Genomic DNA, 26044 nt, shown 5'->3' on the forward strand with positions numbered 1-26044 from the left:
ATATCAGAGCGAACAGATTGTTAAACCATTAGAACTTTGAAGTAGTACATGAAATCACTGTAGTCAGTGGTTTCAAGTACTCAAAGATTACAAAAGGGTAGAAAGATTTAGCTCATGTCAAGAGATAAATGAGCTTAGGACTCCTCCTCCATTGTGATCCAATCACAGGTCCGATGGCCAACTTGTGATGCATTGTAGCTCAACAATCCATCAAGGAAGTATTCCAACTTGCAGAACATTGGAAAACTACAAGAATCTCACGAGATGAGCCGAGTCTAATCATTGCCAAAGTAGCCACTGGCTACTCCTAAGCAGTTCTCTCTCTCTCCTCATGGTCACTTCCTGTGTTCATTGATCACTTGTAGGTGGAGCAGATGCCTTTATTGCTGGAACATTGAGTACTTAAAATGAGAGGAGGACATCTTTTAATGGAGGCTTCACATTGCTTTTAAGAAAGCTCGAGGAATTCCTGGAACAAGAGTACCTCAAAAGCTCCTCCTCAGTAGAGTAATGGTTGCAAATGGAACAGTTGCAATTGTTGTAAGCTGAATTCATGGCCATATCAGATTAATCTGTGCTTTGCATGCTAACCACTGCATACAGGTTGGCTCTGCACATCTCTTATTGAACTTGAATGAGGTTTATTATTAGCTGCTCAAGTGCTGGAGTTGTTGCATGAGACTTTTGAGTTTCTTAGTAGGTCAAATGCTAAAGTTGGGAGACAGAAACACAATTTTGATCCACAAACTTCTTGAGTTTATGATTAGAATATGATAGGGATTTATTGCAAGTTAAAGCACAAGTCATAACATCATATTCCAAGATCATCACAAACCTAATGGGATATATATATATATATATATATATATATATATAATGTAAAGTAGAAAGGGAATTTATCCAATTAGTCGACACAATAAGATTTATAAATGATAACAATGATCATAATAATAATAATATAATAATAATAATAATGCAATTTATAGTTTTAAAATCTGATTAATGAATATTTAGTCCATCTCATAAATACAAATATCCGCCCTACTTACATCAAAATTGAATCCAACGGTCAGAACGTCACTAGATCAAAATTATCTGCTGTACTGGTGGGGCGCGGTCGGCTTCATCCCAGCCGTCTGATTTCGCGCGATTTCGTCAGTCCTACGGTCGCGATTCGTGCGAGGAGTTTGCCCCGCAGGCACTTTGTTCCGCCGTGTTGAACCGCTCAGATCTATCGTCGTCTAAATCAACGGTGGAACACGCATTGCATATAGGTTTTAAGTTGGGGCGCCAACCCGTTAACCAAAACGACTACGTGTGTGTACATATATACATCAACGAGACCAGATCTGGAAACCTCGAACTTGACGAGCGAAGGAACCGGAGGGGGCGGTCGACGGCGGAGTCGCCGATGCGATCCTCGTCAAGTCGAAGCAGTTCGATCGACTCGTACTGGTCTGTCCCTCCTCTTCTTTTCTATTCTTTTCGCTCCACGCTGTGACTTCCCTTTCCTTCCCTGATTGTTCGGTTGGGAGTTCGAGATGGAGGGTTGTCGTTGGCGTGATACATTTCGTCTTGACACTTCTTTTCTGTGATCTTCGTCGATCTGGCTTTTCTTGATTTACTTGGGCGTGGATGCCAAATTGAGCGATTCTGATGCAATTGTCGCAAGAAAGAGGGATTGTGGTTGCCTGATTTGCCCTTTCGAGTTGTAGATTCAATAAACAGTTGGGGCAAGCAAGTGGACGTGGATTGACATTTCTGACAATTGCTTCCTCGCAATTGCAAAGATTTAGGGTTCTCGAATACTCTTGATTGTGTGCATAGATTACTTCAAATGATAATGCATCTCTTATCTACGAATGCTGATTTCTACAAATCACATAATGACGATTTCCTTTAATGATGTGTGTTTTCCTTTACCTATTACATGAGCAAAATTGAGATCAATGGTGGAGCCTTCCTTTTCCGATATAACACTAATTGAACATACTGTTCACCTTGCTAATGCTAGAGTTACAATCTTCGGCAGGCAATATCACTGAAGACCAGATGTTGATGGTAGATGGCCATCCAATTACTTTTTATTATCTTGTAAAGAGCCGCTGGCAATGCATGCTCAAACTCCTAGAAGCAGAGATGATAGACTCGAACAATTTCATCAAGGTAAGCAATTCAACCTTTCTTTTTCTTGGTTGGATCTGCATAGGCATATTCCGTATTTCTTTTTAGTTTCAGTACATTGTCAGTAGCTGAATTTTCTTTCCGTAATATCCTTTTATGTCCTTTGCCCCTCTCAAGTATCTGACGCAGCCAGTTGTAGGGTCTCCATGGTGGTTCGGTGCAAATTGAAACCGAACCAGGCCGAAATCGGAAACGAACCTGGTCAATGGTCCGGTGGTTCCAAATCGAATTGGAACCATCGCCATATAGTTCGGTTCTGGTTCCTAGATTTAACATAAATAGGTTTCATAATATAGCAGTGGTTAATACTTTAGATTTGGAAGTCTATTGATCTGGATTTGAATCTTGGTAGAGTACTTTATTATTTATTTATTTATTTGAAATCAGTGAATCAGAACCGGAACTAAACTTACGATTTCAGTTTCGAAACCGGAATCGGCGATTTCAGAATTGGAACCAGTTTAGTTCTAGTTCCAAATTTGGTGGAGTCAGAACCGACGATTTCAGGACTGTAGGCACGCCTAGCAAGTTGATTGTCCATTGGTTGCACATAGCTTGGTAGAAATATATTTGCTAGTTCGGCTGTAATTTTGCTTATTCATTGTTCACAGAATTAATTGTTCGGTGCAGTGCTTGTTCTCTATGGTTAACAACTTTTGTTGGAGGCCTTGAAAGATCATACCAGCAATATTTTGACATTCTAGTTGGACTTGCTAGTAACTGATCTTTAGACCACCATGGCCTTGGATTCTTTGATTTGGAGATTCCTTTAGCTCTTCTCTGACTTTGGAAGAAAGTCATACCGGAAGGGATTATATCAATGTTAGTTTCTTAGGTATAGATCACAAATAGATAGAACATTGGTTTCTCTTAGTAGGTAAAATGTAAGAATGCTTCCTACAGGTATGAAAAGGAATATAGAGATTTTGTTTCCACGTTATTGAGGGTAATGACACTAAGTGAGAAGTGAATTCATTTCGTAGATTGTCCTCAATGCAAACTAATAGGATTTTTAGTAAGAGCTCAAAAAGTGAAGCCTGCTCTGTGCAACAACAGATGGGATCCAACTTTCTGTAGAAGGCTTTAGCTGCCACCTCCCCTTGATATGAGGTTGCAGATATTGACTCCTAGGATGATCACCCATATGTTTCTTAGTCCTAATTTTCGAAGAAGGCATTGTCCCATCTGACGCTCAACTCATAGAAGCCTTTGTAAAAAAGCTATCCTGCATTTTGGAGCGGAGATGATTTTTTTCTTACAAGTAGGAGTGATAAGTGGGACAAGAGAATCCAAACATGCGATCAGAGCTCGACCACTCATGCAATATTAGTAGATGGCTTCCTCGAGGCTCATAACGCGAATTTGGATCGTGGTAATAACAAAGTGAACTTATAGTAGGAGAAAGAAATATTTTCCGACGGAAAGGGCAACGTACACAAGATATTACTCTGATATATAAATGAGGCTATATCGATTAAGAAGATATAGAATTGACCTTGCCGAGAAGATATTATGGCACGATCCATCTTATTAGTCTTGTAGTTATGGATAAATCGTTGTAGATTAGTGAGATGAAGACGTCAAATGATATATGTCGAGGGAGGCGTCAAATTCTAATGTGTCAGGTATTCTTTTCTCGTTAAAAAGAATTTAATTTAATAATTAGAGATTGAAAGGAAAAACTTTTTAATTAAAAATTTTATAATGATTAGTCTGAGTCAAATTGTTAACATATATGAGGTCAAATATTAATTTAATCTAAAAACTAAGGCTTATGGATTATGGGCTAAAAATAGTATATGTAACTCAACTCTTTTAATCGTTATAAGACTATCCCTCATTCCATCTCTTCTTGTCTCATACACAAATATTTTTAACATTTTTACTCTTAATATATATTATTTTAATCATTGAAAAGGTTTAACTAATTAGAAGTATATTTAGGAGTGATATACACTTAGCTATACGAGACCATCCTCCCATTTCATCTCTTCTTATCTTAGACACATAAATATTTTTAACATCTTTACCCCTGATATTTATTATTTTAATCATTAAAAAGGTTCATCTGATTAGAAGCATATTTAGTAGTGGTATACAGTAGCTTTTTCTCCGGATGTATTAGGACAAAACATCCGTGATAGTGAAGCTATTGATGAAGGGAGAAGGATAGTAACCTGATAAATAGATTGTTAAGATGAGCATATACGAATAAAAAATTGCAAATCGCAATTTTTATTTAAATAATTGCGAATTGGCCTATTTCAAATTAGGAAAACTAACACAGCCGAAAAAGTAGACAAAAAGGACAAATGTATGACAGTTCTGGCAATTGCGAGAATTTGGCCATCAATAATACGATTTCTTTTTTAGCTTTATATCGTGTCAGGGAACTGCGTCAGGTGGAGAGCACCCTCCTTCACGGTCGCGGCCGCGCTCACGAAAAGCGCCGCCAGCGCAGCTGCCGAGTTCGGTGTCGCTGCCCACTTCTTTTCCTGTCCGCTAAAGAAAGGGAAGGGGGGAAAGCCCACGTCGCCATCCCCTTGACCGTCCGATCTCGTTCCCCGAGCGCGACAGACGTATCACCGCCGTCCGAGGCGCCTCGTCGAGGGTTATCGGAAGCTCCCTCCAAGTTCCACCCGGCAGACATGCGAGGCTGCTGTCAGAGGGCGTCGCCAGTCCCGTGATGCGAGTTAAAATGACCACCTCCCGCCACGGCGGTCACGTGACCACCGCATCTTTGGGCGTGTCTCTCCTCCGTGGGCACACCCACGTAACGGGAATCTCCGTGGTATCAGTTCGTAAATAACCGACAATGTCCGAGGGTGTTATCGTCGATTTAGGTCTCCGGCCGGTTCCCGCTCTCCCGCCTCCCCAGACCGCGCCGCCGTCCGCATCGCCGCGAAGCCCATCCACCGCCTCAGTGTCCGCTCCTCCTCCGCTGCCCGCCTTGCTCCGCCAGCGCCGGTGGGGTTGGCCCTGCCGCTTGGCATTCGGTGCACCCCCGCGATCTCCGACGCACATCTGGAGGCGGCCGCATCGGCGTCGCCGGGGGCGGTCGAGGACGACAGGGCGCGAACGGCCTTGGACGCCGAGAACCGCCCGCTCTCCGTGATGATCATCTCCCTCCGCAGGAAGAGCAGATCCGTCGGACGGAGGTCGCTCCACCGGTCCAGGCGGAAGTCGACATCCGAGACCACGATCCGGTGGCTGTGCCGCCGCTCGAAAGCCTCCCTGTCCTCCGTCGCTTCGGTCGGCAGAAGCTTGTCCTTCCGAACCCTCGGCGCCCCGGCAACGGCAGCGTCGACGCCGGGTTTTCCGAAGCCGGGTAAATCCGCCGAGCGCCTCCATCTCGTTCCGGCCGGTTCGGCCCGATGGACCACGATCTGGAGGGGCTCGCTCGACCGCTCACCGGCGGATGAGTGCCGCCCGGATATCCTGCGCCCGAAGGGGTTCGGTGCGACAGTGGTGGCCCCGTCACCGCCGCCCTTGGTATCGGTCTTCTCCCCGCCACCCCCGCCGTGGGACTCCGGCACCGGGCGGGGGACGAGGAGGACGTCCTCCGGGTCGACGCGGACGCGACAGAGAGGGCAGGTGGAGTGGGCGTCGAGCCACGTATCGACGCATTCGACGTGGAAGCCGTGGCGGCACTTGGGCAGTAACCGGAGCGCCTCCGTGGGCTCGAACCGGCTCAGGCACACTGCGCACTCTAGCCCCTCCTTCTGCCCCTGCAGCGACCCGAACCGGAAGACCGGGAGCGACTCGACCACCGCTCGATCCACCCCGGAGTGCCGCCGCTCGGAGGCGGAGGGCGGGAACCCCCCATTGGCGCTCCTGCCGGCGCCGTAGGAGGCAGCGCTGCGCTTGCAGTGCCGGGCATAGAGGAGGAGGAGGAAGGTGAGCGAGAAGATGATGGTGAGCACGCCAACGATGACGGCGATGCCAGGCCGGAACGGGGCCACGAAGGAGGAAGGGTGGAAGGAGGGCGAAGGGCTAGGGGCGGCGCCGACGTCGAGGTCGTCGGCAGCCGCGGTAAGGAGGTGACGCGGGACGAGGTGGGTGACGAGGTCCAATTGGCGGTGGTGGAGCGACATTGTCTCGCGTGCCTTCCAAGCGGGACGGTGATGGTGTGTTGATATAACGAAGGGCGGTGACGGGACTCCGTCGGTGACGAGTGTGGCGCGGGGAGGATAAGACGACAAGGCCATCGGCCCCTCCAATCTCATAACCGAATGGGCCCGGCCTCGCTTTTTGATTGTCCTGTTTCGCCGGTGAGTGTAGGGGACCGGTGCGTCGCCTGCTAAAGCGTGCGCCGAGGCAGCCCTACGAACCCGGTAAGCGCCACCGCTGATGTCGGGACACCGCCACCTGAGAGGGGAGCAGAGACGTCCGCAGACACTACCCCTGTTTCGAGCATTAAAAAGGCATTGAAGGACTTCAGTGGCCGTCGAAATTACTCTTTTGTCCTTACCTCCTCATCGATCTAATTAGATCGGTGATCACATCAATTAAATTACATGCTGAATTGGGGGCAAAGTGTGATATGAACTGGCTGGGTTGGGTAGATGTTGAATTACCAGAGTACAGGTGGAGGGTGGTGATGACTGGTGAAAGTGTGATGGCAATTTTGAGGGGGGAGCGAAGTGCGCGCCGAGCGTTTCTTAAATGCAGGCATTAAAAGAATGGCGCCCGGGCAGTGCACGTGAACTCCTTAATTATTAGGAGTTGGAGCTCAACACTAGTCGATGAGTCCTTGGCATTTATCATCCTAGGGGTCGGAAGAAATAAGAATCCGGGGGACGAAGAAATATGTTATCGAATTGCATTCACCCACCCCAACAACTGATGGGGGGGTTTCACTAGCGATAATGTGCCTGCGCGTCGTCATTGGCTGTTTAATCTAACTAGTGTGGGAATAGAAAGTTTTGGATGCTGCGAAGCAGAGATCTGGAAGGATGCTGTCTATTTGTTTTCAGCTCTCTCTCTCTCTCTCTACTCGTCTCAGAGACTTCACTGATGTTTGGTTTATGCAGTCACATCAGTCAAATTTGTTGGTTGGGTCTTGTTGAATGATTACGATTTGATTCGTGAAATGCGTCGGGGTGGGGTTGAGGAAGCCAGCAGGACGGTTTTGCACGTTAGTTGTCACCTCAAATTTCAAGGAATAGGACAGGTTGCATTCCTTTCAAAGACTGTGACCTACATTGACCACAATTTTAGGGAGAATATGTTTTCTTTTTCGAAATGGAAATGATAGGGGGGTTTCAAAGAGTTTAGGGACTAAATATACATTGGTTTTTTCCTTGAAATTGGCCACTTGGGATGCTCGACTATATTTGGTCTGAGATGTGGCTTCATCTCAGGGTGTGCTGTTGTGTACAACTAAAACGTCTGAAATTAATGGTTATGTATAAACCCATTGCTATATAAATAGTAGTCATTAGATACGGATACAAATGACTTATCCATGTCCACTTATTAGTAATTCAACCTCTTTTTTAGATTATATATTATAAGTTAGATTTTGATAATACTTGGATCTAAATTATTAAATATCTAATTTAATAATAATATAACTGTTATCATTAAGATTCATAATTGATTATCATGAATTTCTTCATTAATTATGGTTTAAATGATTTCAGTTTTTTATTCTTTAAACATGAAACCGTTATTATTAAATTAAATATTTAATATTATTAAAGTTCTTCATTATGGTCCAAACATTACAAATCTAAATTAATTCTTGAACGTTATGATTTGGTGATGATAAATGTTCTTGATGGGAGAACATCTATATATACATGAGGATTTTGGTCCCTTGGCTCAATCATCTCTTTGAAGCGAAAGGCTTTCCTACACCATCTAAAGTGAGAGTTCTGAGCCGAGAAGAACCAAAGTTCAAGAAGAAACCTCTGCAGAAATTCTTGGCGACAATAACTAGAGGTACACTATTTCGTTTCCGCATTTGTTTTATTGTGTTTCTATTACAATGATTTAGAAACACAAGTTGGCTTCATCAAAATTTCTTACATTTGGTATCAGAGCCGAATGACCTCTGCATTGATATGAAAAAGTTTTCATTTTTATGCCATGAAAATGAATTGATTTTGGTTTCTTCTTGGAAACTTGTTGATATATTTTGTTGAAAATCATGAGGAAATATCATTTTCAACATTTTAGTTGGTAAAATGCTCATATTACGTATGCATATTTAGTTCTATTAAATTATGTTTATGAGCAAATTTTTTATGTTTAAAATGTCTAGTGATCCATATAATCTTAATTAATTAAGAATTAGCCACAGCATCCTTAATTAATTAAAATTATATATAAAGTTAAAATAAGGATCACATAAGTAATTAGACATCATATTGTGATTGATTATATTTCGTATAATAATTGTTATCCCACAGGATCTTTTATTATATTTAATATAATTAATCAGGATAAAATATCAGATTATTTTCATAATTTACCCACAGGGATTATGAATTGGAATATAATTTGATAGTTTTATCATAAAGACCATATGAATCTATTTGAATTAAGAATTTAGCCCACAAGCAATTTTTATGTCATGAGATTCATATTTTTGGCATGTTTCACATTGGTAAAACATGTAATTTAGTCTATTAGGCTTCAAATTTTGACATAAGCATGTTTGATTTTATGCAGTTTCTCAAACTATTAATTTCTCTGATATTCGATGTGATATTCTCGAACTTAGTGGTGATAACTATAAGATATGGAAGGAGAGGGTTCTCCTCCATTTAGGGTGGATGGATATTGATTATGCTATTAGAAAAGACGAACCACCTATAGTCACTGATACCAGCACTCTAACTGAGATCGCATTATATGAGCGATGGGAGCGATCCAATCGGCTCAGCGTGATGTTTATCAAAACTAAGATAACTGCTGGCATACGTGGTTCTGTTGACCAGCATGAAAATGTCCGAGACTTGCTAAAGGCTATCGATGAACAATTCATCACTTCGGATAAGGCACTAGCAAGCACCCTTATTATGAAATTTTCATCACTTAGACTCACCAACATAAAGGGTGTGCGTGAGCACATAATGCAAATGCGAGATATTACGGCTCAACTTAAGAAACTTGAGGTTAATATGTCAGAATCCTTCCTGGTGCACTATATTCTGAACACCCTTCCACCTCAATATAGCCCTTTTAAAATTTCATACAATACACATAAGGACAAATGGTCAATTAATGAATTAATGACCATGTGTGTTCAAGAAGAAGAGAGGCTAGTAATGGAATTGGGTGAAAGTGCATTGATGGTAACCACTCGAGGGAAGAACAAAACTGACAAACATCAAGCCAATCAAAAAGCTTATCAGCAGGGAAAAGGTAAAATACCACCCCAAGCTGATATCAAGAAAGAAGCAAGGTGTTTCTTTTGTAAAAGAAAGGGACACATGAAGAAGGAATGTACGAAATTCCAACAATGGCTTGAAAAGAAAGGTAAACCAACCTCATATGTATGTTATGAATCTAATATGGTCAATGTTAATATTAACACCTGGTGGATTGACTCTGGATCAACAATCCATATTGCAAACTCTTTGCAGGGTATGCAAAACCTAAGGAAGCCAGTGGGAAGTGAGCAAAGCATCTTATCAGGAAATAAGATGGGCTCATATGTGGAAGCAATTGGAACATGCATTTTAACTTTAAGTAGTGGTTTTGTTTTAAAATTGGAAAGAACCTTTTATGTACCAAGTTTCTCACGAAACTTAATTTCTGTTTCCAGACTCGTACCATTTGGATATTCCTTTAATTTTAAAGACACATCATTTCGTTTATTATTCAAATCTGATTGTGTTGGGAATGGTATTTTGTCTGACGGTCTTTACCGTATTTTATTACAAAATGATAATACTCAAGGTTCAATGCATGTTCACGCTGGCATTAAGAGGTGTAATATTAATGAGGACTCTTCTATATTATGGCATCGGAGATTAGGACATATCTCCATAGAGAGAATTAAGAGATTAGTTAAAGATGGGGTACTTAGTACTCTTGATTTTACTAATTTTAAGACTTGTGTGGACTGTATTAAAGGAAAACAGACCAATAAGTCCAAAATGGGTGCTAATAGGAGTTCAGACTTATTAGAAATAATTCATACTGATATATGTTGTCCAGACATGGACATACATGGTCAGAAATACTTCATCTCCTTTATAGATGATTACTCACGATATATGTATATATATTTGCTTCATAATAAAAATGAAGCATTGGATGCCTTCAAAGTCTTTAAGGCTGAAGTTGAGAACCAATGTGGTAAGCAAATTAAAATTGTGAGATCAGATAAGGGGTGGAGAATATTATGGTAGATATACTGAAAATGGACAAGCATCTGGTCCTTTTGCTAAGTTTCTTCAAGAACATGGGATTATTGCCCAATACAATATGCCTGGTTCTCCAAACCAGAATGGTGTTGCAGAAAGAAGAAACCGAACATTATTAGACATGGTGCGGAGTATGCTTAGCAACTCCAATCTTCCTAAATATTTGTGGACTGAAGCACTAAAGACGGCTGTGTATATATTAAACCGAGTTCCAACCAAGGCTGTCCAAAAGACACCATTTGAATTATGGAAAGGTTGGAAACCGAGTTTGCGACATATGCGCGTTTGGGGATGTCCGTCTGAAGTCAGGATATATAATCCACAAGAGAAGAAACTGGACCCGAGGACTGTTAGTGGGTATTTCATTGGATATGCCGAAAAGTCCAAAGGTTACAGGTTCTATTGTCCATCTCACACAACTAGGATTATGGAATCAAGAAACGCTAAATTTCTTAAGGATGATGTGATTAGTGGGAGCGATCATTTCAGGAACATAGTTTCCGCACATGATCATATAGAATCTCAACCTTCCACATCAACTGATAGATTGGTTATAGTTTATAGCACTCCTCAAGTACAAACTAGTGCTGAACAACCAATCATTGAAATTCCACAAGTTGCTGATAATATTCTAATAGATCAAACAGTTCAGGAATTACAACAAGCTCCTGAACAACTAGTTGAACCACAAGTTCCTCAAGGAACCATTGGTACAACATTAAGAAGATCTACTAGAAATAAAAGATCAGCAATTCCTAGTGATTATGTTGTATATCTACAAGAATCTGACTATAATATTGGAGCCAAAAATGATCCTGAAACATTTTCACAAGCCATGAGTTGCAAAAAGTCAAATTTATGGCATGATGCTATGAAAGAAGAGATGAATTCCATGATGAGCAATGGAGTCTGGGATCTTGTAGAGTTGCCTAATGAAGGAAAGGCCATTGGTTGCAAATGGGTCTTTAAAACTAAGAAAGATTCGTTAGGCAACATTGAGAGATACAAGGCAAGACTTGTTGCAAAGGGATTTACTCAAAAAGAGGGAATCGATTATACGGAGACATTTTCTCCTGTATCTAAGAAAGATTCTCTGCGTATTATTTTAGCATTAGTTGCTCATTTTGACCTTGAGTTGCAACAAATGGATGTGAAAACAGCATTTCTTAATGGAGATATAGAGGAAGAGGTTTATATGAAACAACCTGAAGGTTTCTCCTCTAGTGTTGGTGAGCACTTGGTTTGCAAGCTTAGAAAGTCTATATACGGCTTAAAACAAGCCTCCCGCCAATGGTATTTTAAATTTCATGAAGTGATTTCTTCATTCGGATTTGTTGAAAATCTCATGGATCAATGCATATACCAGAAGGTTAGTGGGAGTAAAATATGTTTCCTTGTTTTATACGTAGATGATATTTTGCTTGCAACCAATGATAAGGATTTGCTGCATGAGGTGAAACAATTTCTTTCTAAAAATTTTGACATGAAGGATATGGGTGAAGCATCTTATGTCATTGGCATTAAGATCTATAGAGATAGACCTCGAGGCATTTTAGGTCTATCACAAGAAACCTATATTGATAAACTTTTAGAAAGATTTCGGATGAAGGATTGTTCACCAAGTGTTGCTCCCATTGTGAAAGGTGATAGGTTCAATTTGAACCAATGCCCAAAGAACAATTTTGAAAGGGAATCAATGAAAAACATCCCATATGCTTTTGTCGTAGGAAGCCTTATGTATGCTCAGGTCTGTACTAGACCTGATATTGCATTTATTGTGGGGATGCTAGGTCGATATCAGAGTAATCCAGGTATGGACCACTGGAGAGCTGCAAAGAAAGTGATGAGGTATCTACAAGGAACCAAAGATTACATGCTTATGTATAGACATACAGACAATCTGGATGTGATTGGTTACTCAGATTCAGACTTCGCCGGTTGTGTTGATTCTCGTAAATCAACATCAGGATATATTTTTATGATGGCCGGTGGAGCTATTTCTTGGAGAAGCGCTAAGCAGACCTTGACTGCTACTTCTACCATTGAAGCTGAGTTTGTCTCCTGCTTTGAGGCTACTTCACATGGTGTATGGCTTAAGAGTTTCATTTTTGGGCTTAGAATCATGGATTCTATTTCTAGGCCATTAAGAATTTTCTGTGACAATTCAGCTGCTGTCTTTATGGCTAAAAACAATAAAAGTGGAAGTCGAAGTAAACACATCGACATTAAGTATCTAGCCATAAGAGAACGTGTAAAGGAAAAGAAAGTGATCATTGAACATATTAGCACTGAATTGATGATTGCTGATCCTTTGACTAAAGGCATGCCACCTTTGAAATTCAAGGATCATGTAGAGAAAATAGGACTTGGTTCCACTTTGTAATGATATTGAAACTCTTATATATATTGTGAAATTTTCTCATTCATGCGCATATTATTTTGAGAAAATATATTGTTGCTGGACCAAGAATAAACATAAGGTTTATTCATTAAGTAATATTACCATATTAAGATTAAGAAACTAAATACATCGTGATACATGGATGATAATACTCGCTTTTAGAGGACTTATCGCTATGATTCGTGTATTTATTTCTTAAGAAAGTTGTTCAAGAAAAATTAATTCAAATTATTAAGATAGACGTATGGACCAAGTGGGAGAATGTAACCGTTATTATTAAATATCTAATTTAATAATAATATAACTGTTATCATTAAGATTCATAATTGATTATCATGAATTTCTTCATTAATTATGGTTTAAATGATTTCAGTTTTTTATTCTTTAAACATGAAACCGTTATTATTAAATTAAATATTTAATATTATTAAAGTTCTTCATTATGGTCCAAACGTTACAAATCTGAATTAATTCTTGAACGTTATGATTTGGTGATGATAAATGTTCTTGATGGGAGAACATCTATATATACATGAGGATTTTGGTCCCTTGGCTCAATCATCTCTTTGAAGCGAAAGGCTTTCCTACACCATCTAAAGTGAGAGTTCTGAGCCGAGAAGAACCAAAGTTCAAGAAGAAACCTCTGCAGAAATTCTTGGCGACAATGACTGGAGGTACGCTATTTCGTTTCCGCATTTGTTTTATTGTGTTTCTATTACAATGATTTAGAAACACAAGTTGGCTTCATCAAAATTTCTTACATGCTCGACTATATTTGGTCTGAGATGTGGCTTCATCTCAGGGTGTGCTGTTGTGTACAACTAAAACGTCTGAAATTAATGGTTATGTATAAACCCATTGCTATATAAATAGTAGTCATTAGATACGGATACAAATGACTTATCCATGTCCACTTATTAGTAATTCAACCTCTTTTTTAGATTATATATTATAAGTTAGATTTTGATAATACTTGGATCTAACTTATGTCTAACTTCCGATCTTGTCACGGATTAGGTGTCGAGAAAATAATAAAAAAATACGGATAATCCTTCAAAAATTATGCCAAAGGCGTGTCCGACAAGGATCTATATAATGCTTAAATTGATTAGAAGTTTCGAGAATTATAAGAGAGTTTATTTTATTAGATAGAGTAAAGCATGTACTTGAGATACATCAAGGTGACTATTATAATGAAGAGTTAATTTTGAAAATGGTTAATGATTAAGCAAAGTAGTTGATCATCGTAGAGCTTCGAGGTCATACACCAAATTATGAAATGTTTACGATTATGGAGCAATGGTTCATACAAACATTGGGGTCACATTGATGTTGGGAATCACTAGTTATCGTTGTGGTCGAATGAACCATCCTATTGGTGTGAAATCATCATCCACTAGAACTAGGATTTGATTATCATATTGGGTTCATTAGATAGTATAATGTATCTAAAGATTACTTATGTGTCATGACCTTATGCCAATGTGTTAGGATATTTTTCGATTGTTTGAGCTAGATGTTGATTCAAATCCAACTTCGTTCCTTTCTCGAGTCAATCTCAAGATAAACTCTTCCAAGTAGTGTGGAAACCATGCAAAACTGTCAATGGCACTTTTGATAATTTTCCTCTGAAGTTTAAGTTAGCAATCTAGTCAAACTTCAATCGTACTATCTTAGGACGTGCTTACACACCCCCTTTTATAGTGGGTGTTTAGGATTGTTACATTGGTTTATTTCGTGATTCACGCAGTATTAGGGGCGTGAAGTTCAATCGTAATTGTCAGTAGCCTATGTTGAATTTAGGGTTACATAACTATCCCTTGCATGACAATCATCGAAAACTTTTCCTCGAAAGGAGTTTGTAAGATGTTGAGACGATGATGAATAGTTAGCTATGTGACTTCATCATATCGAACATGTGGAGCCCATTGGTCAGCTATATAAAGCTGACATGTCATCATGTGAAAATGATGTATCGATCACGTGGAACATATGTTGATCATATCGAATCGGTTCATCGACCACGTAATCCGATCGTATTGATATCAGTCATAATTTTTGTCGAAACATAATGTAATATTAGTTTATCAATTAATATTTTTATCAGAAAAATGAAAAAATAATGATATGTTTGTTTCTCACCGGTAATAATAAGCCAAGTTGAGCGTATTATAGGGTGATTTGTGCATGAGCGAGCATATTGGCATGTACAATATCCATAGACAGAAGAAAATAGAGTAAAGCTGGGTCAAGTGGGTGCAGCGATAGTGTGTGACAAGAAGCAATTAATCAAGGTGACGTTTGGCTGACCAGTGATCACGCATTCAGCTTCCAGATCATCAATGCAAGCATGGAAGCAGACAAATCCCACGGTGAATGCACAGTAGAACCGTTGAAGCAGTATAAAAGCAAAGGGTGAAGAAACACAGAGAGAGAGAGAGAGAGTGAAGGTAGCAAAATTCCCTATATAACTCTGGTGTCCTTTACGTTCACGCCACCCGATCCTCGTGTCAACGAAGTAAGAATAAGTCAAATCAAATCAACATTACGAGTTCGGTGGGTCCAGTACGCGGATCAATGAATCTATCTCGGCTTCCGGACGAGCATGGAGAGAGAGAGAGAGAGAGAGAGAGCTGGTGGTGGGGAGGGACAAGTAGGAAACCGACGAGGCTACCTTTACTAGCATCCGTATCATTCCCCCAATTGTAGCAGCAAGCAGATAGGATTAACTCCACGAAGCTATGCATTAGGCTCTCGGTAGGTGAAGACAGTGGCTCGCATGTGAGGACATAATCCTTGCCATGAGAGACTCACCTAATTCCATGTACTTGCACGCAGGCAGATCATAAAGAAAATTTGTTTTGCCAATTTATCACACATACCCACGACATGAGCCTCCATGATCCATCCGCGGCCAGCTTGTTATACTATTACTCACTGTACATGCTAACAACTTATTTCATACGAAATGATTTATGTAGCTAGTATTGCATGATTTTACCGGAAACACCACATTACTAGTTAAGCATATATATATATATATATATATATAATATAAAATATTCAATCATGAAGTGCAATGATACGTCACATCGGTCAGGGATAGCATGAAACCCTTTTTGACTGATTAAGTGGTTTGCGTTTATTCGTCTTAACCAGTTGATGGATCCAAGGGGCTACAGGGGAACAGCTCCCCTTTCCCGGGTCCCACCGAATACGTCGGCACAGGTTTAGCCAACAGGGTCAACCATCCCCATATATTGATCCTTTTAGTGTAGGGGGATTTTGCATAGAAGCAAAACATTCCCCCTACCCTTTTTGTAATTAAAAAAAATCTTTAAAATAAAAGCTTATCATTTGTTATTTATTGAACCATGGCCGACACTATCACTCTTCTTCTTCTTCTTCTTCCATCAATTCCAATATCAGGAATTGAATGCCTTAAAGAAGAAACAGTAAAGATAGCAATGCTGGTGACAGCGCGGCTCTTTGTGAACCGGTGGCTTGGGAAAAGAGTAGCGGGACCCTACAAGTTTACAAGACCGGGCGGTGGCCGCACATCCGACAACATCTTGTCATGGCGCCATGAGATTTTTCTCGAGATATCAGGCGGTCCTGCTTGGGCCTCAGATCCAACGACGGTGTTTGCGCACAGTCCATGACTATGGGGGTCCTCCCCCATCACATGGAGGTGGATCGTCGTTTTCAGCTAGGTTGGCTGAATCGATCGGACACCAGCCATGGCCTTCTTCTACTGAGAAGGCGTTTTCTTTTTGTTGTGGATATATTATGATTGGCACTATCACGATGGTGCAAACAAATATCTATCACGCCAGACATATTTGCACCTGTCGGATCTTATAACGTTGGCTTAAGAGACTTATTAGGTTTGGATCATATGAGTAGACAAATAAATATCGTAATCAAATTTCACCGGATCTAAGAGTGAAATTTACAAGTATCAAATATATTATCATCATTCATTCTGAGATGATAATAAATTTGCAAAGTTTTGAAGGTACTATGGGTGAGACATATAATTCGAATGTTCAAGAAATGACATGTTATCACGTTGAACACCATGTGGCTCTCAGTATAGATGTTCGCCCATGAGCTTCGCAGTTGTACGTGGGCTATCATATCATCATATCTAGAATTTACTGAAGGATTAGACCTCGTCAGTTCGAGCTTCGTCCAGTATAAAACCTAAATCGATCAGACTATGTTATTAGGTCAGCTGAATACACCTTTTTCTCTTTCAAATGTTTTTTTATTTGTATGAAAGTAAATATGCATCTAAAGATGCCTAATTTGATGGATTAGTTCAAGGTGGTAGAGGTTCTAAACAATTTTAACTTGCAATGAAAAAGCAAGAAATCTAGGGTGGATTTATGTAAAGAGTCACATATATAGCCTACAATAACGGAAGGTGACTTTTTCCAAAGTACCAATGATAACAAATACAAATCACCCTAGTTGATGGGAACAACTTATAACTTAGAGTGCATCGTAAGTCTGACTGTTAAGCTAACCTAATTTGGGAAAGTGAAGGAAACTCTAAATCATGGTAAACTTAATATTCACATTTTTATGTCTCAGATAAGTTACATAACAGTTTCTAATAATGTACTTATTTATGTTATTAATGATTGTGTCGTCGTTAAAAAAAAAACTTAGGGGCAAAACCCCTAAATAATAAAAGTCCGGTCTTATCAACATCCATTTGAAAATATTTATGTACAAAATAAAAAGATACAAAATAAAAAGATAATTTCATATAATTAAATATAGGAAGAGTCAGGTTACAGGTTTGGACCATAACTAAATTGACGTGTGACCTGATATGCATTAATCTTGATAAGATTGACCCAAACTTATAATTATTCGATTTCTGACAATCTATTTCAAGAAACAAACCTTAAAATACAAATTAATGTCACTTCAACGACCAACAATAGAGAAAAAACATAGATAAAAGTATGAAAAATCTTTATATATTTAAAAATCATTGGTCACTTTATCAAATTCTCTTGATAAAAAAGATATAGAAACCAAACTTTATATTACTCGGCTTATTTCTTTTTTATGATTAAAGTTATCTGTTATGCCTCCAAAATGGTCTGTGGACTAATGATTCAGGTTTTAAAGGATAAAAAGTTTTGACGTATTAATGATTAAAACACGTTACATTGCATTTTATTTGATGATTATGCTATTCAAAACCTGAAAGAGAACTCATTAAGTTTTCTTCAAGTAAGAAGGTAATATGATCAAAATGTGACTCGAGATGAAAATCTGCATGTTCTAATCCGCACTACCAAAAGGAATTAGAGCCTGCCAAATTACAAGGGAGAGCGGGCCGAAGGATCTTTTCCGCATTGATTAGGAAGGCAAGCAAAATATAACTCACCCATGACAGCCTAAACGCACTCGGCGTCATAGCTTAATACATACCATCCGGCCATGCCTTGATGCGGCTTGAGATCGCAGAACGAAGCTCATGAATGCACGGCAACGTTCTAAAGTTTCCTCTCCATGGAGGCAACTCCTTTAGTTGGAAACCCCCTCGTCACTTCCTTATCGCCCGACAACGGCATGATCACAACGCGTCACGGTCAACGTCGGTCTCTAAAAACGACACTCTAACAACAGCTGGAAAATCCAGCCACCCCGATGTCTCTCCTCTCACCCAACCCTTCTACTCTGCACCCGCCGACGCTACTGGCCTTGTGATTGAACGGACGGCCGGGACCATGGGTCCCAACTGCTCTAAGTGCAAGGGCAACATATAAACCGGTGGTGAAACGTAACTTCACATTGTTGTAGTGCTTGCCATGCACGCTATAAAAGAAGAAAAATGAGCTTTGTGGGGATTGCATCGTACCTGATGACGCCACCTGGCCAGTCGCATTCAAATATCGGAGGAGCCGCCCGCTTTAGTGGACCATGATCACGAGGCTTTCGTCCGACGCCGCTCCACCACTTGAGACAGCAGCACCATGGCCGCGTCCGCCGACCCCGCGTCTCCTGCACATTGCCAACCCATAGATTATTATTTAGCATACAGCAACGCCACCATCTCATCTGCTATATATAACGCCCCAAACCCCATTGCTTACATCGTCATCTGCTTCCCCCTCCTACGAAGCTTGTTAACGTTTCTGCTATTGCATACCATGGCAATGAGGTTTTTTTTGCTGGCTTGCTCCTTGGTCGCCGTTGCCTCCGCTGGTAACTTCTACCAGGACTTCGACATCACCTGGGGCGACGGCCGTGCCAAGATCCTCAACAATGGTCACCTCCTTACCCTCTCCCTCGACAAGGCCTCCGGCTCCGGCTTCCAGTCCAAGAACGAGTATCTCTTCGGCAAGATCGACATGCAGATCAAACTCGTGCCCGGGAACTCTGCCGGCACTGTCACCGCCTACTACGTAAGCTCTTCCCCCAGACATGCCTTCGCTTTCATGGCTCTAGTTGCCGGAGCTGATGCCTTAAGCTCGGCCTGATTTGTTATTGCAGTTGTCTTCGCAAGGACCGACTCATGACGAGATCGACTTCGAGTTCCTCGGGAATCTCAGCGGAGACCCTTACACTCTGCACACCAATGTGTTCACCCAGGGGAAGGGGAACAGGGAGATGCAGTTCAAGCTCTGGTTTGATCCCACCAAGGATTTCCACACCTACTCCATCCTCTGGAACCCAAGACACATCATGTAAGACCTCAAAATTCTGTATGCGGTAAAACGAACTTACCACAGGTGAGACATGAAATTGAATCTTACCGCTGGCTTGTGATGGTCTCAGCTTCATGGTTGATGGCACTCCCATCAGAGACTTCAAGAACCTGGAATCGAGGGGCATTGCATTTCCCAAGAACCAACCCATGAGGATCTACTCCAGCCTCTGGAACGCTGAGGACTGGGCTACCAGAGGAGGGCTCATCAAGACCGATTGGACGAAGGCACCCTTCGTCGCCTCCTACAGGAATTTTAATGCCAATGCATGCATTAAGGCTTCCGGTAGGTCCAGCTGCACGCCTGCCAAGAGTGGGTGGTGGAACCAAGAGCTGGATTCCGCGAGCCATGCGAGGATGAGATGGGCGCAGAAGAACTACATGATCTACAACTACTGCAACGACGTCAACCGGTTTCCTCAGGGCCTGCCTCCAGAGTGCTCCATAGCTTGAAGAGAATAGACAAACACGAGGATTAGATCATTCTTTGGTTCATTTTGTACGCATACCAAAATACATTCTCTAGATGCTGTTTTCGAATAAGCAATATACTAGTCTCTCTGTCTCTCTCTCTCTCTCTCGCTCTCTCTCTCTCTCTCTGTTGATCAAGCAGTCCTTTTACTTAAATTCTAACTAAAAATTCTCCACAGTATTAAACAAAATTGAAGCTAACGTTTAAAGCATCATAAACCTAGACTCAAGAAAGGAAAACAATTATAAAACTCAAGTAATGCATCTACAACCAACAGAGCTACCGATGCATGCAAACATATCTTCACAATATCTGACTCCTCATTATATCTTTTAAGTTTCTGTCCAACAAACTTGCTTGTTTGATTTGCTACCTCTATTTTCAGATGCAACTTTCTTTTCTTGATGGTCTTCTATAATTTTTTTTTTTTTTTTTGCAATAGATACTGCGAATGTTAATGACAACTAAAGGAGCTTTTACTTCTGATGGCTCTTTGTCATTAACATCAGTGATAATCCATGACTGTAACTTTATAAAAATGCTATCTAGAATGGCTTCCTATAGACTCTTGTTCTCATCCTGGTTAGGTCAATTATCATCACGCCCATGTAGGACAAAAATGATTTCACATCCACCTCTGTTTAAAAAGCAAGCCAATCATACTAATGCTTGCTAAAAAAATCATATTAATAATTATATTCTACTACAGATACATGGGCATCTGTTTCCCAACCTAAGACAACATGATGTAACATGAACAACTATTCTATTAGTTCCACATTCATAAAAAGGATACGACTTGAAAGAAACAAATTTGGATAATCAAATATTTCTGATGTTTCATTAGGACAGACAAACTTGAGTTGGTTAGCATACAAAGAGCATGTCAGAGAACCTCTCTAAGCTAACAACACCAAATGTTCTTTTCTTGTTAATTTACCATATGTTTAACCTGTATTGATGTACTTTTTTATCTGTGTCAAAATTAGTCGTATGTCAATAGTGCAGATCAACCCAACAATCATGAACTATTCACACATCTCTTCTCAAAATCGATTAAATGGGGATTAGAGATCGATTAAATTAGGTTCTAGTTAAATCGAGTTCAATTGAAACGATTGAGTTATAATACAAGTTGATTGATAGCTAATTGATGTTATTTAACATTAATGATATTTGAAAGATAACTTTAAATGTTTCAATGTATTATTTCATCTCTATATAGACATAACATGTTATAAGACGATTTTATTTTCCTACTAAGGACAGGTAGGGTGATTCCCTTTGAGGATTAACAGGTTATAAGACATGACGATCGGATAGTTATTATATCTATTATTGGATAGAACGTGTGTTATGATTGAGTCGGTACTAAGAGGGGAGGTGAATTAGTGCTTTCGTTAAAATCACTGGTTTTAAAAATTTTGTTCGATGAAAAACCGTATCGAAAAAATATTAACTTGGAAAGCGTACGGAAGCTTAGTGAAAGTATGAATTTAGTTTGCAATAAAGGTAAATAGTAAGAAGTAAATTCAAACCAGATTTTTATAGTAGTTCGGTCGTCGTGATCTACGTCCACTTCTGATTCCTCTTTCGTTGAGGCCACCGACTTCCATTATCAAAGATCAACTACCCGTACAACTCAATTCTCTTTTTGACAAGCTGAGGAGAGAACCTTTACACCCCCACTTACTCCTCTCTTAAATAAAAATCAACCTTAGACTACAGAAGGAGAACTCTCATAAGATTACAACAGAATTTTTCTTTGTTTTTGTTCTCAATTCTTGTGTGATCTGAACAGGGATGATAAAGGTATTTATAGGCTCCAAACGGATTAAAAATTGAAGCCTAAAAGTGTCTCATTCTCAATTTTTGGGGTATTGGCGGTACCACCACTTGACAGAGCCTCGGAGACTAGGCTCTAGTGGTAACATCGCTTGATAGCTTTTATTGCCGATGATACCACTGTCAACTTTGGGCGGTACCATCGACTGGACCTCCTCGGAGGTTGAGCTTCAAGTGGTTCTATCACCCACCATGGGTGGTGCCACTGCCTAGCATAGTTCTAAGTGGCTGAGTGGGTATTTCATTCGACCCAACTCAGCCCTAACTTATGCCTAATTATCCCCTAATTGAGTTGACCTAATTACATTCTAAATCGACTCAATTAGACTCTAAACTAACTCAATCTAGACATAGTCGATTACAAGCGAATCCTATGTTGTCCGACATGTCATTGGTTCATCTGACACTTCGTCCAATCCTTCGATGTATTGCCCAATCGACATGTTGATTCTTGCAACTTCCAATCTCCTTGGCGTAAAGTCTGATCCTTCAACCTGATGCCTGAATTCATGACACGAAGCCTTCTACCGACACGTCGATCGATCCTCCAGCCGACGTCCAATCTTCTAATATGTTCTCTCTGGCCTAACGTTTGATTTCTCCTACTTTAATCAATTTGCCTTTTATGATCGAAGCTAGTCATGCGTTACTTAAATGCATATTAGATCACAAACACATCAATTGATTTCATCATCAAAATCCGAGATTCAACAACATGTCCTTACTTTGACGAGTAAGAGATACTATTATTTATGTTGTTAGGAGTGTAATATGAATTTATTTTCATTCACTATTGTGAGTTTATAAAAGTTCCTCCGAGTATGCCTTCGAGCATTTGATATATGTCAATAGGATGATTGACTTTTGAATATATATTTATTTTATAGTTGTCTTATAAAGGTTCCTCCTCGTATTACGGAAATTTTTTACTTTATTTTAAAATTTTAAAGTAACCAACCAATAATACTATACCAAATTTCAATTGAGAACAAATATTCCTTTAACTAGGGCTAGTTGAATTTTATTTTTGAGTTATTTTTGAGTTAGTATCACTATATTTCTAAATAAAACCTATGACTACTTTTAATTTATATTTTGATAAATAAAACATTATAATAAATATTTATTATTTATATATATTAATAATGTGATATTTATTTATTTGACTTTTGATATATGGAATGATGTTATAATCCTATGAAAAAAATCCTAAATGTGGTAATATTCTTTCTTGTATAATGTAACAATTTATAACTAAAAAATTAATATAAATAAAATATTCCTGACTAAATTCATCATTTCGGCTTCTCGTTATCCAAGAAACAAAGATAAATTATTGTATATTGGTCATCATGCATAATTTGATTTAGTTACCTCATTTGAATAGACAACTAACATTCTAATCATCAAGTTATCGTTGAATCTGTAAAATTTTACAATCAAAATCAGAAATAAGCATTTTATGGGGAGGAATCATGGTTTAGAATTTATGTAACAACTTGGGTAATAATGACATAAATATAAAAAGACAAAGGTTCGCTACTTTAATAGCTCTAAGGTCAATTTTCAGAATGAATGAATGAAAGCATATCGAGGGATAATAAATAATTTATCATAAGTTTTTTTTAAAATTTTTATTTTAATTATCACTAAAGGACTTTTACACTAGATTTGTACCTCCAAAACAACAATCTCCTATGTCGATAGAATATTCTCTTAAACGTTGGCTAATTGTAAAAAATTGTTTGCCCATGAGAGATAATTTGGGGAATAAAAGTTCAATTAAGATTTTAGGAAGAATTTTATAATTTAAATTATATAATAACATTGATTAAAAACCACTTATAACTTTATGAGTCTTGCATAAGTAAAAGAAAAAGAAAAACTTTAGTCAATCATCAATAAGCATACACCTATGATGAAAATGATGAAATTAAAATCAGTTGGACCATTATGATATTCCAACATCCACTAAATAATTCAATTATGTAGTCATCTAGATCGAGTCTTTTTTACCAAAATCCATAGATCTTAGAAAATCTTAAATTTACTTATATTCAAAGGGTATGAAAAGTTAAGATTAGAAATTATATGTAGAGTAGGCCAAGTTTGAGCAATCGATTAATTCCAAAAATTGGAGTAAAAGACACAACTTCGACCCTAATTTGATCATCCTTGTAACAAATCTCACTATCTTCCCGAATACATTGGATTTTGCTTTTGTCCTACACTCATGTAAGTCACATTGCGATAAGATTTGGTGTTATGGTCACCCCTCATTTGTCCATTTTGTCCGTATCATAATCTACCATCTCAAATTAATTTATCTAAAAATGGTTTGAAGTGGATTGATTCTTAAGACTCTTAATTAAGGCTCATATTGGCATTCTTAACTTGGAAGTCTTCAATTTACTCGAGTGTCGAATGTTCTTTTTTCAAGATTCCTTAAAAATTAGCAATTCTATAAATTAAAAATACCCTTAAACATTCAAAATCAGTAGTAAAATAATCCCTCACACAACTATTGTATCTTTAGCATCCTTATGTTTATCTGAAAATTTTGAAACTAAAAATGGCTTTTTTTTTTCAGATGATTATTTTCTTTTTTTGAATTATGAAAAAGTAGTGATCAGAGGCAACGTGAGCAATTTAATGATCTTTTCACTATCTATTGATCTTAGTGATAACTAAGGCTCTTAATTCAAATCAATTTTATCATTTACTTGGCAAGTTAGATATCATGGATAATGTCTAACAGAGGAGAGTGCTTAGAAGGATCACACTAAATCTAATAATTAACTACTATTTTCATATGATGTCTGAAATGGTAATATTAAATGTAATTACTTATTGTCATTTTCACAAAAATATATGAAGATGATATGTTTTTAGCTTTATTGTAATACAATAAATATGAATATATATATATATATATATAATATACAATATATATATATATATATAATATACATATATATATATATATATATATATATATATATATATATATATATATATATATATATAATTTCATGGAAAGAGTCCATGAATATGGTAATCGGTCCTCGAAACATTTCTCAGTTTCAGATGATGAAAGTTCGATATCTTCTCACACTAAGAGTCATCGGCCTTCTCTATTCTCTATATAATGGACAGTTGTACTTTTCCAAATCTCTGATGGTTGGAATGGATGGTATGCTCAATAGCAGTCATAGCATCAACCTCGGAAGTAGCGGTCGTCCCCTTCCCGATAACCTGCTGGCAGAGATCCTCTCCTACCTCCCAGCAAAGACCTTCTTTAGGCTCCTCTCTGTTTGCAAGACCTTTCGCCAGCTCTCATCAGATTCTCATTTTCTCCTTTCACAGACGTACCACAACAATGTCATCTCCGGCTTGTTTCCCCACATCCGCAACATTCCTGGGCCCTTCTTCCTCATTGACCCCTACGCCGGTGTGCCCAGAAGCAGCCTCGAATTCTTGTCCTACAGGAAAGTCGTAATCCTTGGGTCAGCGGGTGGCCTCGTCTTTGTCTTGCATAACAAAGATGATGCCTTATGCGTCTACAACCCGGCCCGTGGGACTCGGTGCCAGCTGCCCTCCCCGCCGAGCAAGTATTGGACATGGGGCGGCATCGGCATCGCGGTGAGATTCATGAACGATGGAGATGGGGTGACGAAAAGCTACAAGTTGGTCTACCTTTCACGGACCCCAGCAGGGAGCTCGTTGCACCGCTGTCAGGTCTATGACTCGTCTGCGAGGGTGTGGACGATGGACAAGGAACTCGACTTCGGTCGGATGGAACTACATTTGGAGCACCCGGTGGTCTGCGACGACGTCGTATTCTGGGCATCGTCACATTCGGAATCGTACGAGAGGATCGACCACTATGTCGTCGCCTTTGATGTGACGAAGGAGCGCACGCAGATCATCCGTCTGCCGAAACAAGCAGCCGTCGCCTACTTGGACACGATCGGAATAGGCAAGTGGGAGGGGAAGTCGCTGTGCCTAATCCATTACGAAATGTGTAC

The 26044-nt window shown here is 39.4% G+C and overlaps 1 protein-coding gene, 2 long non-coding RNA genes and 1 pseudogene across 3 annotated transcripts; 2 read left to right on the plus strand and 2 right to left on the minus strand.

Annotated features, from left to right (window-relative positions):
- Window positions 1-1317: 1317 nt before the first annotated feature.
- Window positions 1318-16793, plus strand: LOC135617231 (uncharacterized). Its single transcript, XR_010488654.1, has 3 exons — window positions 1318-1455; window positions 2033-2166; window positions 16396-16793. It is a non-coding gene; the product is annotated as an uncharacterized LOC135617231 (long non-coding RNA).
- LOC135617220 (RING-H2 finger protein ATL43-like) lies at window positions 4391-6544 on the minus strand (annotated as a pseudogene).
- Window positions 16794-18233: 1440 nt separating the features above from the next.
- On the minus strand, window positions 18234-19226 carry LOC135617228 (uncharacterized). The gene is made up of 2 exons (XR_010488653.1): window positions 19086-19226; window positions 18234-18993 (listed from the first exon to the last, which is right to left on the minus strand). It is a non-coding gene; the product is annotated as an uncharacterized LOC135617228 (long non-coding RNA).
- Window positions 18966-20264, plus strand: LOC135617223 (probable xyloglucan endotransglucosylase/hydrolase protein 23). The gene is made up of 3 exons (XM_065117241.1): window positions 18966-19397; window positions 19486-19679; window positions 19771-20264. The coding sequence occupies exons 1-3, from the start codon at window positions 18966-18968 to the stop codon at window positions 20150-20152; spliced, it is 1008 nt and encodes a 335-aa protein (XP_064973313.1). The 3' UTR covers window positions 20153-20264.
- Window positions 20265-26044: the final 5780 nt, after the last annotated feature.

The sequence above is a fragment of the Musa acuminata genome, chromosome BXJ1-3 (genome assembly GCF_036884655.1).
Source record: "Musa acuminata AAA Group cultivar baxijiao chromosome BXJ1-3, Cavendish_Baxijiao_AAA, whole genome shotgun sequence".
NCBI classification, from domain to species: Eukaryota; Viridiplantae; Streptophyta; class Magnoliopsida; order Zingiberales; family Musaceae; genus Musa; species Musa acuminata.

Coding starts and splice junctions, on each gene's coding strand:
- LOC135617223 (XM_065117241.1), top strand. CDS start 18,966: ATGGCCGCGTCCGCCGACCCCGCGTCTCCTGCACATTGCCAACCCATA. Junction 19,398..19,485: donor GCACTGTCACCGCCTACTAC/GTAAGCTCTTCC, acceptor TTGTTATTGCAG/TTGTCTTCGCAAGGACCGAC. Junction 19,680..19,770: donor TGGAACCCAAGACACATCAT/GTAAGACCTCAA, acceptor TGATGGTCTCAG/CTTCATGGTTGATGGCACTC.